The 16,174-nt window shown below is 34.5% G+C and overlaps 1 protein-coding gene and 1 long non-coding RNA gene across 8 annotated transcripts in view; one reads left to right on the forward strand and one right to left on the reverse strand.

The window, feature by feature from the left end:
- Positions 1-16,174, forward strand: part of LOC107137754 — a 164,667-nt gene that overhangs the window by 144,761 nt on the left and 3,732 nt on the right. The window lies entirely within an intron of this gene.
- Ube3a (ubiquitin protein ligase E3A) overlaps positions 564-16,174 on the reverse strand; it is a 101,784-nt gene continuing 86,173 nt past the window's right edge. For all 7 annotated transcript variants that reach the window (XM_015480321.2, XM_015480322.2, XM_015480319.2 and 4 more), the window contains 2 exons: positions 8,497-8,640; positions 564-7,511 (listed from right to left, as the gene is read on the reverse strand). In XM_015480321.2, the coding sequence (XP_015335807.1) occupies positions 7,391-7,511; positions 8,497-8,640 (265 nt within the window). In that variant the 3' untranslated portion in view covers positions 564-7,390. The remainder of the gene's footprint in view (positions 7,512-8,496; positions 8,641-16,174) is intronic.

The following is a 16,174-nucleotide window of genomic DNA, read 5'->3' on the forward strand; positions in this document are numbered from 1 at the left end:
GGGGGGGGGGGGTGGGTAATGACTTTCTTTCCTGGAATACAGCCTTCTGGGAACCCCCACTGAGATTCCCTGGCTTGGATACTAGCTTCCAAACTCTCCTCCCCTGACAGTTCTACACTGGATGGCACTCTTCTGCTGTGTGCCTGGCTTCAGGCAGGAAGGCCACTTGCACAGGGTTATTTTCAAGATTGCTTATGGCTTATTTCTTACAGCAATCATGTGTGACCTATGGGAAACACCCACCTTGACCTCATCATTGGTGAAAGTGCCCTTTATTCAGCTCCCACAGGCCACTTCAGGCATGTCTTACCTTGGGACCCTTTCAGAGTCAAGTACCATTCCTGTGTTCCCCAACATCTAAAGATCTCGCAGATCAAGGTGCTGAAGTAGTTATTTTGAAACATGCTGCTGGGCTTAAAAATAGTGGAAACTCCCAATTCATTCTGAGACCAGTATTACTCTTATACCAAAACCAGACACAAAGATTTAACAAGAAAACTACAGACCAATATCCTTTATGAATATAGATGCAAATATTCTAAACAAAATACTAGCAAACCAAATCCAGCAGCATAGAAAATGGTTTATGTAGCATAGACAAGTGGGATTATTCCAGGAATGCAAGGTTGGTTCAATATACAAAAATCCATCAATGTAATACAACATATCAATAGAATAAAGGACAAAAACTACATGACAACCTTAATAGATACAGAAGAAGCATTTGACAAAATCCAATATCTTTTTTTTTTGATAAAAACACTCAATAAACTAGGAATAGATGGGAATTTCCTTAACTTGAAGCATCTATGAAAAACCCACAGCTAACATCATATTTAATGGTGAAAGACTGAACGCTTTCCCCCTAAAATCAGGAACAAGAAAAAGATTTCCACTCTTGCCACTTCTATTCAATCTTGTACAGAGGTGCTAGCCAGGGCACTTAGGCAAGAAAATGAAATAAAATGAATCCAGATTAGAAAGGAAGTAAAAGTATTTCTATTCACAGATACATGATCTTGTGTATAGAAAATTCTAAGGAATTAAAAAAAAGAATAAATGAGTTCAGAATAGCTACAGCATACAGGATCAAAACTTAAAAATCAATTATATTTCTAGACACTAGCAATGAATAATCCAAAAATCAAAATTTAGAAAACAATTCTGTAATAGCATTAAAAAGAATAAAATACTTGGAAATATTTTAACCAAAGAGGTCAAGACGTATACACTGAAATCTATAAAACATCATTGAAAGAAACTAAAGACCTAAACAAATGGAAAGACACTCCACATTCATGAATTGAAAAATTTAATACTGTTAAAATAGCAACATTCCTCAAACTGTCTATATATTCAACACAATCACTACCAAAATCCCAGGTGCTTGTTTTGCAGAAATTAACATGTTGATCCTAAAATTCATGTGGAATACAAGGGACCCAGAATAAGACAAAATGATCTTGAAATAGAACAGAGTAAGAGAACTCATACATCCCAAATTCAAAACTTACTATAAAGCTATAGTAATCCAAACACTGTGGTAACTGGCATAAGGACAGACATACAGAACAATGGAATAAAATTGAGAGTCCAAAAGTCTTATATTTATGGTCAATTGGTTTTTGACAAGGGTGCCAAGACCATTCATGAGGAAATAATAGTCTTTTCAACAGTTGTTGCTTATATGACTAGATATCCACATACCAAAAGGATGAAACTGGATCCCTACAATGCACCACATGCAAAAATGGGTCAAAGACCTAAATATAAGAATTAAAAACATAAGATGCTTAAAAGATACAACCAAGAGAAATGAAAATTTAGGTCCACATAAAAACTTGTACACAAATTTTCATAGTAGTAATATTCATAATAGCCAAGAAGCAGAAACAACGCAAGTATCCATCAACTGAGTAGATAAACAAAAAATACAGTATATCAATACAATGACATTATTCAGCCACAAAAAGAAGGTACTGATAAACATGCTACAACATGGATGCACTCTGAAAACATTACTCCAAGCGGGAGGAAGAAAAAAAAGACACAAAGGCCACATATTGTATAATTCCATTGATATGAAATGTCCACAACAGGCAAATCCATAGGCGGAAAGTAGATTAGTGGTTGCCAGGGGCTGGGGATTAAGAACAGTGATGAAAATGCTCTGGAATTATATAATGATGACAATTGCACAATTCTGTGAATATACTAAGAACCACATATTTTACAATTTGAAAAGGGTGAATTTTACGGTGTATGAATTGTATCTTAATTAAACAATGATGAGGAAAAGCACTCCTCTTCCATTTTTCAGATGGATGAGGGAAGGTCAATTCTTGCTCAACAAATCTTTATTACAAACATTTCCAACTTCTCACTTAGACTTCCCTTTCTCTTATTTTCTGGCAAACATTGGGAGAACCCATCTGTCTCTCAGGATGTCTTGCAAGATGTTAACTAGCAATACATATCTCAATTTCATTGAATCCTGACAACCAGTGATAAGGTAGGATTGGGTATAATCCAAGCCAAGGGAATGGCAGGGCCAGGACCGAAAACCAGAGTCATCTAACTCTGAAGGCTGCTCCCTCAACCACTGTGTACTGTTTCCCAGATACATCCAATCCCACTTTGTATGGTTTCCTAGGGTCGAGAAGGTAATTAAAATAATTATCCCAGGTACTGCTCAGTTGTCTAAGAATCTTGATTTGATGTTTAATTTTTGTCAATGGGAAAATGACAGATTTTAGATTCATGTTGGCCCAGGCCCTGTTCCTCTATTTACTGGGTGTAGGGCTTTGGGCAGGTGAAAATGAAAGATCATATATACAAGACTGTGCACTAGAAGTTAACTCCCTCCATAATCTAAAGGAATTCAACTTAGATTAAGAAAATGCTAAATATGACTCTCATACAAAAGGCACTCACCATGGTGAATGCTTCATTTAGTATAGAGAGCAGTGTTTGGCTGAGAGGTTGAGGATCTGAGAATCGCTCCTTGATAAGCATGAGTGGCTGGCAACAGCACAATGGTGTAAGATGACTGTCAGCCTCTATTTCCACTGAGAGAGAAGGGAAGAATGTGGATACAGAGAGGGTAGCTGCAGAAGCTTCTAGTTGCCAGTATACAGGAAGATGGGAAATGTTACACAAAAATCTTGCTTTTAAGGGCATTTTCATACCTCCTCTTTATCTTCCTTTCCATGGGCCAAAATGACAGAGCCAATAATTTCAGGGAGCCTCCTCACTGGGGAACAAATCTTTAACCACTAAATATTAAAATATTTTAAATTTTTTAAATAAAAAGTTTTGTCAAGATGGTGGAAAGATGGATTCAAATCTTTAACAAAGTAAGCACCTACTATATGTGAAAGACATAAAGACTTTAAAAAGAGAATCCTCACCAGGAATTTATTTATATTCCAGGTTAACAGTTAACAGTTAGAAGCTTCAGAAACAAAGCTAAAACATGGAAAGGATCATATCAAGATTAGCCTGAAACACTCCTTAAACAATTGTAACTCCTCGCTGTTCAAATAATACTCCACCATGCTGTGCTGTGAGATGTGTGGGCTGCTATGAGGTTACGGAGGCACTTGGGCGGGGCAGGGGGTAATCAATAAAGTCTTTATGGACAAGATGCTTTTAAAATTTGGTTTTGAAGGATATTTGAGAAATATAAAATCATTAGGTCTATGACAAGTGAAGATGCTGTGTAGGAAATGTGCACGTGGAGAGAGGTGACTGTAATAGAAGAACTGAAAAGGTAGGTTGGGCTCAGTCTGTGGAGATCAGAGGATGCCTGACCTGGGAATTTATTCAAAGGAGAACAGGTTTCTGGGTGGAGGGTATTGGCAGAAAGAAAAGGTTTACAATAAGAAGTTAGAGTCAGGTAGATAAGTTAGGAAGGAAATAAGAACATCAAGGTGGGTTAGAGGAGCAAGGCCTGAAAGGAAGCCTAATTGAGTAACAATGAGAGATTTTGATGACTAGTACAAAGGTGACACTTTTAAGAAAGCAACAGAAAGTGGCTGGAAGAGATGCTAATTTAAGAGTTTCATTTTTAGGCATACTGACTTTGAACACCAAAAATATAACCTAGAGCTAGAAGTCTGAGCAGAAGACAGGGAAGTAGAGAAGAATCTTTAGGAAGGGCTGAGGCTGACCAAAGAGAATGGAAAAGATTCAGGTAAGAACTCAAGATCTGGATAAGTTGCTATGGAACTGCAACTCATGCTGCAGTTAGAGAAGCAGCAGTTCAAGTATAGGGTGTTGCCAGTGTTTAAAGATCAGAGTTCTTGATTTTGGCAATTAAGAAGTTATGAATATCCTCGAGCAGCGCATTTTCGGTAAAACAGCACTGGATTAAGTCCTTCTCATAATGAAATCCAGCCCATATATTCATCAGAATCTTCTTGCAGTGATTGCTACAAGTATCAATCCACCATCTTGGAACAGGGAAAGGAGAAAAGGCTTGAAACTTTCTATACTTATAAACCCCACCCTCCCCAGACAATTCTTACACACTTAACACTGTGGATAAAATGATGCAAGACAAGAAAAGGAACCAGTGAAAGTTGTGTATTTTTATTCTTTGGTGCCCTTAGGGAGGGGTGGGAAAAGTACAGATAGTCTTAGAGGTTGATGGAAGGACAGAAAAATATTTTTGAGGTAAACAGTTAAAGGGGGATCAAGATAACAGAAAGAATAGTTTTGGGGAGACACTTCTTCCTCTGACAGTTTGTATAGATTCTTGGGAAGATCCTTAAAAGGGGTTTAGAATCTCAACACAGCCATGTTCCTGTGGGAAAAGGAAGTGATGCTGCCCATAACAACCACTTGTAGCAAATTTTGTTTATTTAAAGCCTCATTTTCAAGTTTCCTTTTGGTATGTATCTCCCTCTATACTCACATATCCCAAACTAAAGTTAAAGAAACTGTAACTGGATTTCATCAAACAATTAACCACAGCCCAGGAATGTAGTATACAGGGTCAGGATACCCATTTCATTTGCTGGAACTTCCAGACTCCTATAAAAGTCTGGCTGAAGGCTGTGTTTTCATGCTTTATGTTTGAAATATTCTACAATAATACTAAAAGGTAAAAGAAGTTTGCATTTTATTTTAAAAACCAACTAGTTTACAATTTAACATGCCCAAGAGCATCCTGGAGATTGGGGGCCAATTCAAAGAAAAGTACTTTTATAATAATTTAACATCTGGGGTGTAGGGAGTAGCTTTTACACTAAAAGTTTATATTGTTTTCCTCTTTCTTAACATATTGTTCAGTGATGTTCTAATAATCAATAGTGAAAAGGAAATAATAACAGAAGTGATAATATGCACAGAATAATTGATTACTAAGTAATAAGAGCAGTTAAATTCTACAATCATTTTTTTTCCTTAAAAATTTTTAAAGGATAGTAATAGGTTGGTTTTTGACTCCTTGTTAAGTCTATTTGATGTGAATTATGAATCTGATAACCTATATGATTATCATTTTAAAACATTTCATACAGACGTGCTATTACAATTGTAGAAGTTCAATACTGTTGTGATAATAAAACTTGAGAACTAAAGAGCACAAATTTCTTCATGAATTTATTATATAAAATGTCCCCAAAGCATTTAATTTCTCCTCACTTTCACAATACATAAGAAGCACAGTGGATGAGAGGGCCTTTAAAATGACTATAGTCACATGAGGGTCCCTTGCATCAAGGTAATGTACAAATACCTTAACAGGGTACTCATAAGCTGGCCCAGAAGAACCCCATGTTACCTTATCACAATATGGAAAGCATTTTCTTTTTTCCACTAAACTATGGTGAAAAATGCCACTGTTTTATTTAGCATTGCAATACATAACAATTCTGTCTCAATTACTAAAAGAATTAAAATAATCCTGAAAGACATCCTTTTTCCCCTCCAATGATTTGAAAGCTGTATTTTTCCTGCCAATTTCAAGCAAATCATCAGGTTGATCTCCAGTAATCAGTTAAAACAATCATCAAGGCACAAGCTCAGCACATTAGCTGTAACTTGCAGTAAAATGATATATCGATATGTCTCTCCTTAGTTAAAAATACATAATCCTTTTATTTTATAATGTAATAAAAGAAATTAACATCACAGACGCAGAATACTAGGAAAAGGGAAACTACTACATTAAATATCCAGAAACTTAAACCTACCTGTACTTTTCTGTAGTACATGAAATTAATCTTTAACGCTTACTTTTTGAAGTAAAATTTAATCTTTGGGGATATACAATGTAATTCTTAGGAGTAATATTTCCAGGCCTTCTTACTATATGACTAAGTAACACAAGGCACAGCAGCCATCCTTTCCATTACGCTGCAACACTGATCGTGTGCCTTGATAAAATAGCTGATTAAACAAAATGATGGCAACATGAAGGGGAAACTTTGGATTGTCTATTTAAAATCTAGGTAATAATTAATAAAAAGTTTATTTTAAGTGCACTTTCACATGCTTTCATTTATAATAAAACAAACTTACTAACTGACTACCATATCATTTGGCCAAATGCACTTTCCCCAGTAAACTTAAAACAACAAGAACAACAACAACAACAAAAAAAATCCCTGTCCTTTCATATACTAAGAAAGAGGATTGGCTACTTAAACAATTCATTGCAAGACACGTGAAGACAACATACTGTGGCATGAGTTGTTTTTAATTTGTTGTGCTGTTACTAAAGTTAAGTTCTGAGGGCTGCAGTTAAAACATTACGAGTTCTCCCTTCCGTCTTTATTGATTCCCAAGATTTTGCACAGAAAACTCTTTGGGGGCTAGAACAGCAGTACTTGCATCACACTGTTTCCAAGACTTCAAGTTTAAAAAGCAAATCGTTTAAAAAAGAAAAAATACAGTTCCTGATTTGAGTTAGATACAGGGACAAAAAAGAGCACATACTTGAAGGTTACATGGTCTACAAATGGTGGCAATGTTTTCCTTGGGGGAGTAGTTTTGTTGGTATATATATATTTTAAATACTCAAAAAAGGCTCAACCTCAAGCAGTAATAAACACAAGCAAAAGTGATTTAACCCTTAAAATAAATATTCAGAAAAACCTCTCTGTACATACAAGTGAAAGAATATGTAACACTTTCACGCAAAAAAATAATTATAATAATAATAAAGGATTTGTTCATATATGTAGCTGAAATCTGCTGTTCCAGCCCACATATCCCCAATAAAGAAGGGAGGCACAGACATAGATGACTACTGTGGTTCACTATCTTACAGCCTTTTTGTACCGGGACACTATCACCACCAAATTTATCCCTCATTATATTTATTAAAATTTTTTTCTTTTTTTCATTTTTTTCTTCCTTCCTTTTTTTTTTTTATTTTGTTTTACAGCATGCCAAATCCTTTGGCATACGTGATGGCCTTCAACAATCTCTCTTTAAGTTTTTCTTTGCTTGAATATTCCGGAAGTAAAAGGACATTAAAGCAAGTATGAGATGTAGGTAACCTAAATAGAGAGAAAGGGGAAAAACAGGAAAATAATAAGTCATGGGAAATATGCTCAGTATTAAATGCTCCTATTTTTAGATGGTATATACAGGTGAGATGGTTTGCAATGAAGGCTATACATCAAAGTAAATATAACTTTTTGTTCTGCAACCACCAAGAATCAGTTTGTCTTTACCTTATAAATTAATGATAATATGATGATGATGACAATATTTGTATTGGTTATATTATTACAACATAACGAGCTATTGTTTTACGTAGTTAATTAACTAAATCTCTCACAAGAAATATATAGTGGATTAACACTAAACCCTTAAGAGTTGAATTCACTGAGATGTCAGACAACTTACCCTAAGGTGAAGAAAATATTCAGAACTGGTTTTAAGATTTAAAAAGTCTGTGCTCTTTAATGTTTATTAGAAGCAGTGTTGGCAATATAACTATGAAAATGTTTTATAACAAACAAATTTATTTACATTAACACCATGATGTATCAAATAATGTAGAATAAATCCTAATGGAAATGTGTGTATACATTTAAAACACTAAATATGCTAGTTCATGAATGGTCTTTATCCCACAAAAATGTGAAGCTATACAATGGGGAAAGAATACAATTAAATGCCAAAACTGAGGTTTCAAGCATATTCTAATGCTGTACAGATAATCTTCTAAACCTTAATTTAACCATTCTAAATAGATTATTATATAGTATGGCTTTCAATTAACAGTGAACCAAAATGGAATGAAACATACTAATTTGAAAAATTCTAAACCAATGCAAGCCCCTAATAATTTTTAATGAGGCACTTTTTCAAAAATTTCCTAACAATAACAGCAAAATATTCCCTCATCTAATGCTTCATGTGATTTGGAAATTCCTATATAAAAATCAGAAGTGTTCAAAAGCTACAATAGGTCACATGTGTGTGATATGTAATGCAAGGTTTTCAGTAGTCATGTAGTGATAATTTAATAATTACCTTTCTGTGTCTGGGCCATTTTTGGCTATAATCATCTTTAATTTTCCTAGTCCTCCCACAGGTGCTCTGTCTGTGCCCGTGGTAAATTGCAAGAAGAGTCTTTTCTGTTCATCTGTAAATGAATGAACGATTTCCCAGAACTCCCTAATGAGAAAAGATATGGCACTGGTTTTAGTTTGACATTCACTTTACCAACAATATAAGCTTATATTGTGTATAAAAACAATGTTAAGGGACAAGTTCAAAGTAACATTAGAAACTCTAAATATTCATTCCTGGTTATTTAGTAAGTCTACTTAGGCAAATTTATTTTAAGTAAACAATTCTAAATACATAAAATTTAAGTTCATGACTATATAATCTGCAATAGTAAAAAAATAGCAAAACATGTCCTAGCACAAGGAAATGGCTGAATACAATGGTATAATCATAATATATGTCAGAATTGAAAAAGATTTAAATTGTAATATACTAACTTCAGATGCTTTCAAGTATATTATCTATCCTTCCTCTCTTATTTCCCTTGTCCATTCATTCACTCCTTACTCAATTTTATAAGGGAGAACAAGGGTGAAAACCACAAAATGATACAAATAAACCACCTACTTATTAACAGTAATAGAAACATAAACAATTTTATATGAACTAGAATACTTGATCAAGTACTATGTATTGTATAAGAAGGGAGAGAATATATTATCATGGTATTTATGTCATATGCAGTTACTTTAAGAAAATTATTTTATCGTATTTCTAAAACCTATGTAATAAGTGCAATGTCGCATGACACTTAAGTTATTCTGAAAATGAAAGCTCATAAAAGCAATCTTGGCATGCTTGTTTAAATAATCAGCTATATCAATAAAACTAATATACACATTAATTCACAACTTAAAAACTTAAGACTTCGAAAGAAAAAATTGAGTATTTTTACTTGGGTACAGAATGCATTGTAAAATTCACTTGAAAAGTTCTTTCCAGAATTGTGGCAGAGAATGTCAAACTACCCAAATCAGTAATTAAAATTCTACTTTTTTTATATTCTTTTTTACTACTAAATACTGGTGATTTTATTGTTACAATACCATTTTTCTGACAAAATACACTGTTTCCAAGGCTTTTTTCAAAAGCCTTATGAGATTTCATCACTTTATTCAATTTCCTTCCACTTCCTTTCTTTGCCACCATTAATGACCTTCCCATCCTCAGTTTCTGCAAACCTATCACAATAAAGATATACAAGGTAAAGGAAACTGGACGTGTAACTTGCAGAACCATCTCTCAGTTAAAAAGTAAAGGAATCACACCCCAGTTTATGTACTTTTGGGGGGCTGGCAAGAGAAAACATGTCTACTAAAGCACTGAGCCCTCTTCAGGCAGGGTGCGGGGGGGGGAGCTGCCCTGCAGTGGGTGATAATAAAGCTTCCCACACTGTTACTCCTAAGGAGGTAGAGTATCAGCTGCCAGCAAGGAAGACAAGACACTGAAGTGGAAGATAGGCAGTGGTGACAGTGACCAAGTCAAGCTTTATAATTAAGAAGTTATTTCTTTGGTTATATTTTTTAATTAAGAAGTTAAAAAACAGACTACTATCAACTCAACATAATGGAAACACTTATTCAATAAAATTCACTTCCTATGTAATGTGCAATGTTAAAACCTCTAATTAAATAAGAATGCCTCTATTTAGAAAACTGAAGATGAAGCTTCCAGGTTTCTACGTAAAAGTGGTAGCTACCTGGATCAGACTCTACTCACATCTCTGAAAATCTACACAGATCAAAAAGGACAGAAAACAGAATAAACAATGAATATCTAGAGTAAAAAAAAAAAAAAGGAAATGGAGCAAAGAAATCCAAATGTCAATTGAGTGGGATAATGAACACTCTTGATCAGCAGTTAGCACATAAACCCAACACTAGCAAAGTGCTATGTGGAAAAGCAGGGTGTGTAGATTAACACTGATGAGCTTTACCTCCACCCTAAGAGAGAACTACTGATAACAGGTTGGTTAAAAGCAAAGGCCACAGAACTGGGTACACTAAACCGTAATCTAAGCCACTTGGGAGGCTGAGGCAGGAGGGTCACAAGTTTGAGGCCAGCTAGGGCAACTTTGCAACATCATGTCTCAAAATTAAAATTAAAAAGGGTTGGGTGTAGCTCAGTGGCAGAGCCCTGAGCTTCAATTCCCAGTACTGCAAGAAGAAAAGGAAAAGAAAAAACAAATCAGGACAGGCAACAAGAAAATACCTAGACCAGAAAATGACACTGTGCCTAAAGGGAAGGGGAACAAAGGTGTCCCTTGAAAGTAGCTTCTGGCCACAAACAGATGGAAATGACTGGTAATAAGGGGGCTTTAACTAAACAAGATGGAATTCAAGAATCAGAAGGCACTGGACCACATAAACAGAAGAATTATGTTAAAGAAAACTGCATTTACTGTAAAAATAAGGAGGGGTCCTCTCAACTGAGAGACTATTCTAAAGTCAACCAAACTTCTATTCTTCTCAACTGAGAGACTATTCTAAAGTCCCTCTTCTCAAGGAGTACTCTAATAATAGCAATTCAAAGAAAAAATTAAAAGCATATAATAAAATAAATAAGAAAAACAGAATTTCCAAGTCCAAATAAAGATGTTATAGAAAAAGTCCTGCAAACAACAGGAAAATGTGAATCATAAACAACAGGAATTTGTATTAGCGTACACTATCATGAAGGGAGAATGCATCAGAAAGAACATCACTGATCAGAAGTACAACAGAGAAATGGACAATAGAAATATTTTCAGAAATAGAAATGAGAAATACTACGTACTACCAAGAGTGTGATTAAAACTGCTACTAGGAACCAGTCTAGACAAAAAAAGAAAAAAAAACTTTTTAAAATCATAAAAACAAAACGAACAAATAAACAAAAAACTCCGAAAGCAAAGTTGAAAGACAAATGACAAATTAGGCAGAATACTTATATGATAAAGAAAAAAGATGGCATAATGGTATATGTGTACAAAAAGAGATGAAAAAAAATTCCAAATCATCATTTTGAACCTCCACTGAAGTAGCAGATTAAAGGGAAGACTGATAAGACAGTGACTTCAAGTGAAAAATAAGTTATTGTAGGAAGATGATGGTAGCAATAACATCTTTACTTTAATTTTCATTTTTTTCAAAATAGGCCCCCCCACACACAAAAGTACAAATTGAATGAAAAAACCAAAGACCCACAACAAAATTAGGCGATAAGGTATTCTCCATGAATTCCTGCACGTAAGTGGATATGAACAAGTACTACAGCTAGAAGACCTGGTTGGTATCAACATCTATACATCAAGTAGAAGAGAAGTTAACTTCTGGGTTTCTGATAGCACTGAGAGGAAGAGACTCTCAAAATTGACACCCACTTAAAAGCACAAGTCAATCTGAGAACAGCAGTTAAAAGCTGAAGGGAGTTCTACAAAATTCAGTTTGTAGATGATTAATGATGGGTCAGGACCCTTAAAACTCTTGAATAATCAAAACACCTTTCAAAAACAAACCCGGGCTGAGGAGATATTGCTGAGAACAACATCCAAATGGGTCAGGTCAAGGATAAAACAGATAAAGGAAAGTTGAAATATATACAGGATGAGGTAGTAAAGATGACAATTTGAAAAAGCAGAACACCATTACTTTTTATCAGTTTACACAAACAAACATAGAGCCCTTCTGAAGTGGTGGGGTGGGGGAAGCTATATTGACCCCTCTCTCTCTCTCTTGAAAGTATAGGAAAGTCATTTCACTTAAAATGAAAATGAACAGAAAACAAAAGGATCACAGTGAAAAATTGCCCCAAGTTATTATTAGAGTATGTTCATGAAACAATGTCCTTAGGGAATGAAAGTACAACAAAAGATCTCAATAAAACAGATGAAAAACGAAAACAAATTTCAAACTGAGCTAAAACAAATTTTAAAATAATGGAAGTTATTGAAGAACAATATCTGAAAAACTTTAGAAAAGCAGACTGAAGAAAAAGTCTCAAAAGATGATTAAACTAAGGAGGAATTAGGAAAAAATGGGGAAAAAAATCATGCCAAATACGAAGAAACTAAAATTTAACTAAAAAAGGAAGAAATAAAGATAAAAACAATACCCCTCAAATAAAATAGAAATAAGAAAATCTTAAGAATCGGGGACGGGGGAAGCAATGAAACAATGCCTTGCATTCCTTCTTTATTTAGAGACAGTTTGCTGGCACTAATAGGAGGAATTTTGCTCTATGATGGGTTCTGGCCCTGGAAGTGCTACTTTATGCTGTAAGCCTCAAGAGTTCCTTGAAGTCCCTAAGTACCACATGGTCAGGAGCACTGCCCGACCACAGTTTATGAGGCATTCTCTAGCCCAGAGAGAGCTACTGGGGTGCTCCTCCCTCACTAAAAAAACATTATGGAAGGCTTTTTGGAAGCTTAGCCCAGAGAAGCCCCTCAAGTAGCACCATCAGGGACCAGTCTGTGGAAGCCCCCAGTGGAATGAAATAAATGAATTAAACCATAAGAGCACCACAAAACCTCTGAACACTAAAATTGTCATTGGAACCACAACTCAAAAAGCACACCAGGATCTACATGTGTTACACCTAAACAGGACAACTGCCTGCTAAAGTAAAAAATCCCAAGTCTCTTAATATAGAGCCAAAATTATCACGATGCAATAAAAATTCACCTGTCATACCTTCACAAAGAAAAAATCTTTCATAAGAAACCAGAATAATCACAAAGAAAGAAAATCAACTAACGCCAACACAGAGATGAATAAGATGTTGAAATTATCTGACAAGGCTTTTAATACCATCATCATAAAAATGATTTGACAAGCAATTACAAGTTCTGTTTCAAAAATGAAACAATAGACAATGTCAGGAAAGAAATACAAATTACAGTAAAAAGAGCTAAATGGAAATTACAGGCCTAAAAAATATACTAGGAGAAAAATAATCACTGGATGGACTCAACAGTAAATGATGATGACAGAAGAACAGAGAACAATAGAGAAAAAATAGAATGAAAAATGAACCAAGCTTCAGGTACATGTGGAGCAATAACAAATGACTCAACATTTGTATCATTAGAAGCCCCGAAAGAGAAAAGAGAGTGAGGCTGAAAGAGTATTTGAAGAAATAATGGCTGAGGGGCTGGAGATGTGGCTCAAGCGGTTGCGTGCTTGCTTGGCATGAGTGCGGCCCGGGTTCGATCCTCAGCACCACATACAAATAAAAATGTTGTGTCCGCTGAAAACTAAAAAAAAAAAATAAATATTAAAAAATTCAAAAAAAAAAAAAAAAAAAAAAAAAAAAGGTGTAGGGGACAAAAGCAAGAGATACTAGAATTTAAGTGGAACCTAAAGATGTGACTTAACTGTTGTAATATCATGATAAAACTGTAATGAATGTGACATTGTTTCCTACAGATGAGCAAAGAAAGAATTTTCTTGAGATGATATCAACTCTGGTTAAGATGCTGTAAACTTTGTTGAGATAACAACAAAAGATTTAGAATTTTATACAAATTTAATTGATAAGTTAAGGGCAAGGTTTGAGAGGACTAACTCTACTATGTTATCAAACAGCATCATATGTTTCAGAGAAATCTTTTGTGAATGGGAAGAATCAACTGATGTGGTAAGTTTCCCTGTGGTCTTATTTTAAGAAATTGCCACAGCCACCCTAGCCTTTAGCAACCGTGATCAGTCACAGGAGCTGTCAATGTCAACATTGAAAAAAATCCTTCACCGGAAAAAAAGTTAGGACTTGATGGCTCAAATAATCGTCAATACTTACCAACAATCTTTCTAAGATATGTCTGTATTCTTTCTGCTTAGTAAGATCAGGAATAAGTTAAGAATTCTGTTTACCAAAGATTCCAGCTAGTCAGTTTTATAGAGAAATGGTAATAAAAGGCACAAAGTTCATAAAGAAAGAAGTAAATATGACTTGATCTGTGGATGACCTATTTACAAAGAGAACCCTAAGACATCTATTTTAAAAATACTAGAATTAGTGATTTTACAAAGATCACAGGATACAAAGTCAATACATAAAAATTCAATTTTCCCCATATGCTAGAAAAGCAAAGGAAAAATGAAATTAATAAAGAGCACTAACAACAATATCAAACACGTGAAATACTCAAACTTATTCCTAACGTGCATAATTTCAGAAACTACAAAACATCCTAATAGAAACTAATAAAAAGCTACATAGAGAGATATAATATGCTCTAGGTTTGCAAGATTCCACACTGTTAAAATTACAATTCTTTCCAAACTGACCTACACCAGTGAAAGCAAACCAAATAACAATCTCAGCAGGCTTTTTTCTTTGTAGAAATTAACAAACTGACTCATATTTATATGGAAATAAAATAACCAAAGCAATCTAGTATAATCAAAAGAGGTCCCTGTAAAGCTTTACCTGCTCTATAAAGCTGCAAGAATGAACACAGTCTGATTTTGGTAAAAGAACAAATCAATCAGGGCTGGGGATGTGATTCGGTGGTAGAGTGCTTGCCTGGCATGTGTGAGGCACTGTTCAATTCTGCTCCACATTAAAAAAAAAATGAATAAATAAAGTAGAGGTACAACGTCCATCTACAACTAGAAAAAAATTTTAAATTAAAAATTCAAATAAATTAGTAAATCAGAGTAGAATCCAAAAGACTCACACACAAACCAATTTTCAAGTGCCAAAGTAATTCAGAAAAGCTACAGAAGAGCTATACACTGGAAGAACGTATTCACAAAATACATATTAGAAATGGGTCTTTCAGCTAGAATGCATTTTAAAAGGAAAAGTCTATAAACAACAACAACAAAAAACTAACTAAAAGGGGAGAGAAATTTTACAAAAATATGACTAGCCAAAATAACATATTAAGTGCTCAACATCATTAGTCATCGGAGACATGCAAATTAATGCTACAATGAAGTACCACTTCACACTCACCAGAACGACTAAAATCAAAGACTACTACCTCCACTAAATACCGAAGAAGATATGAAACAATGAACTTTGAGATTTCTGGTGGAGGTGTAGAATGGTGTGCAGAAAAAAGAAAACACTTCTACAGTAAGACTGCATACAGTTTTATTCATAAGTGCCCCAAACCCGGAGATAATCCAGTTTTTCTCCAACAGGAGAACAGATGAACAAATTTTGTGTATGCATCTAATGCAACCTTATTCTGCCATAAAAACAATGAACTAGAAATTAATGCAATGACATGGATGCATCTCAAAAATATTCTGCTTATCTAAGTACAAAGGCCAAAAAAATTTCATTTACATGAAATTCAATAACAGACAAGACTTGTGACAATAAACAAAAAGTGGTTACCTGTGATGAATGAGCACTGACTAGAAGAGAATGCATGGGTACTGTGGGGATAATGGAAACAGTCTACATCTAGATCTGTTATATGGATATAATTTTCTAAAACTCTGAACGGCCCAGTTAAGTTTTACATACTTCACTGTACTCAAATCTAACTTCATATAACATCAATATCATCAACACAATGCTGGGAACAATTAGGAAACAGGGAATCATGTTATTTTCAAAATTAGTAACTAATAAAACTCAAGCATTTATGCTGAGATATATATATATATATATATATATATATATATATATATATATATATATA

The sequence above is a fragment of the Marmota marmota genome, unplaced genomic scaffold, assembly GCF_001458135.2.
Source record: "Marmota marmota marmota unplaced genomic scaffold, marMar, whole genome shotgun sequence".
In the NCBI taxonomy this organism is placed as follows: Eukaryota; Metazoa; Chordata; class Mammalia; order Rodentia; family Sciuridae; genus Marmota; species Marmota marmota.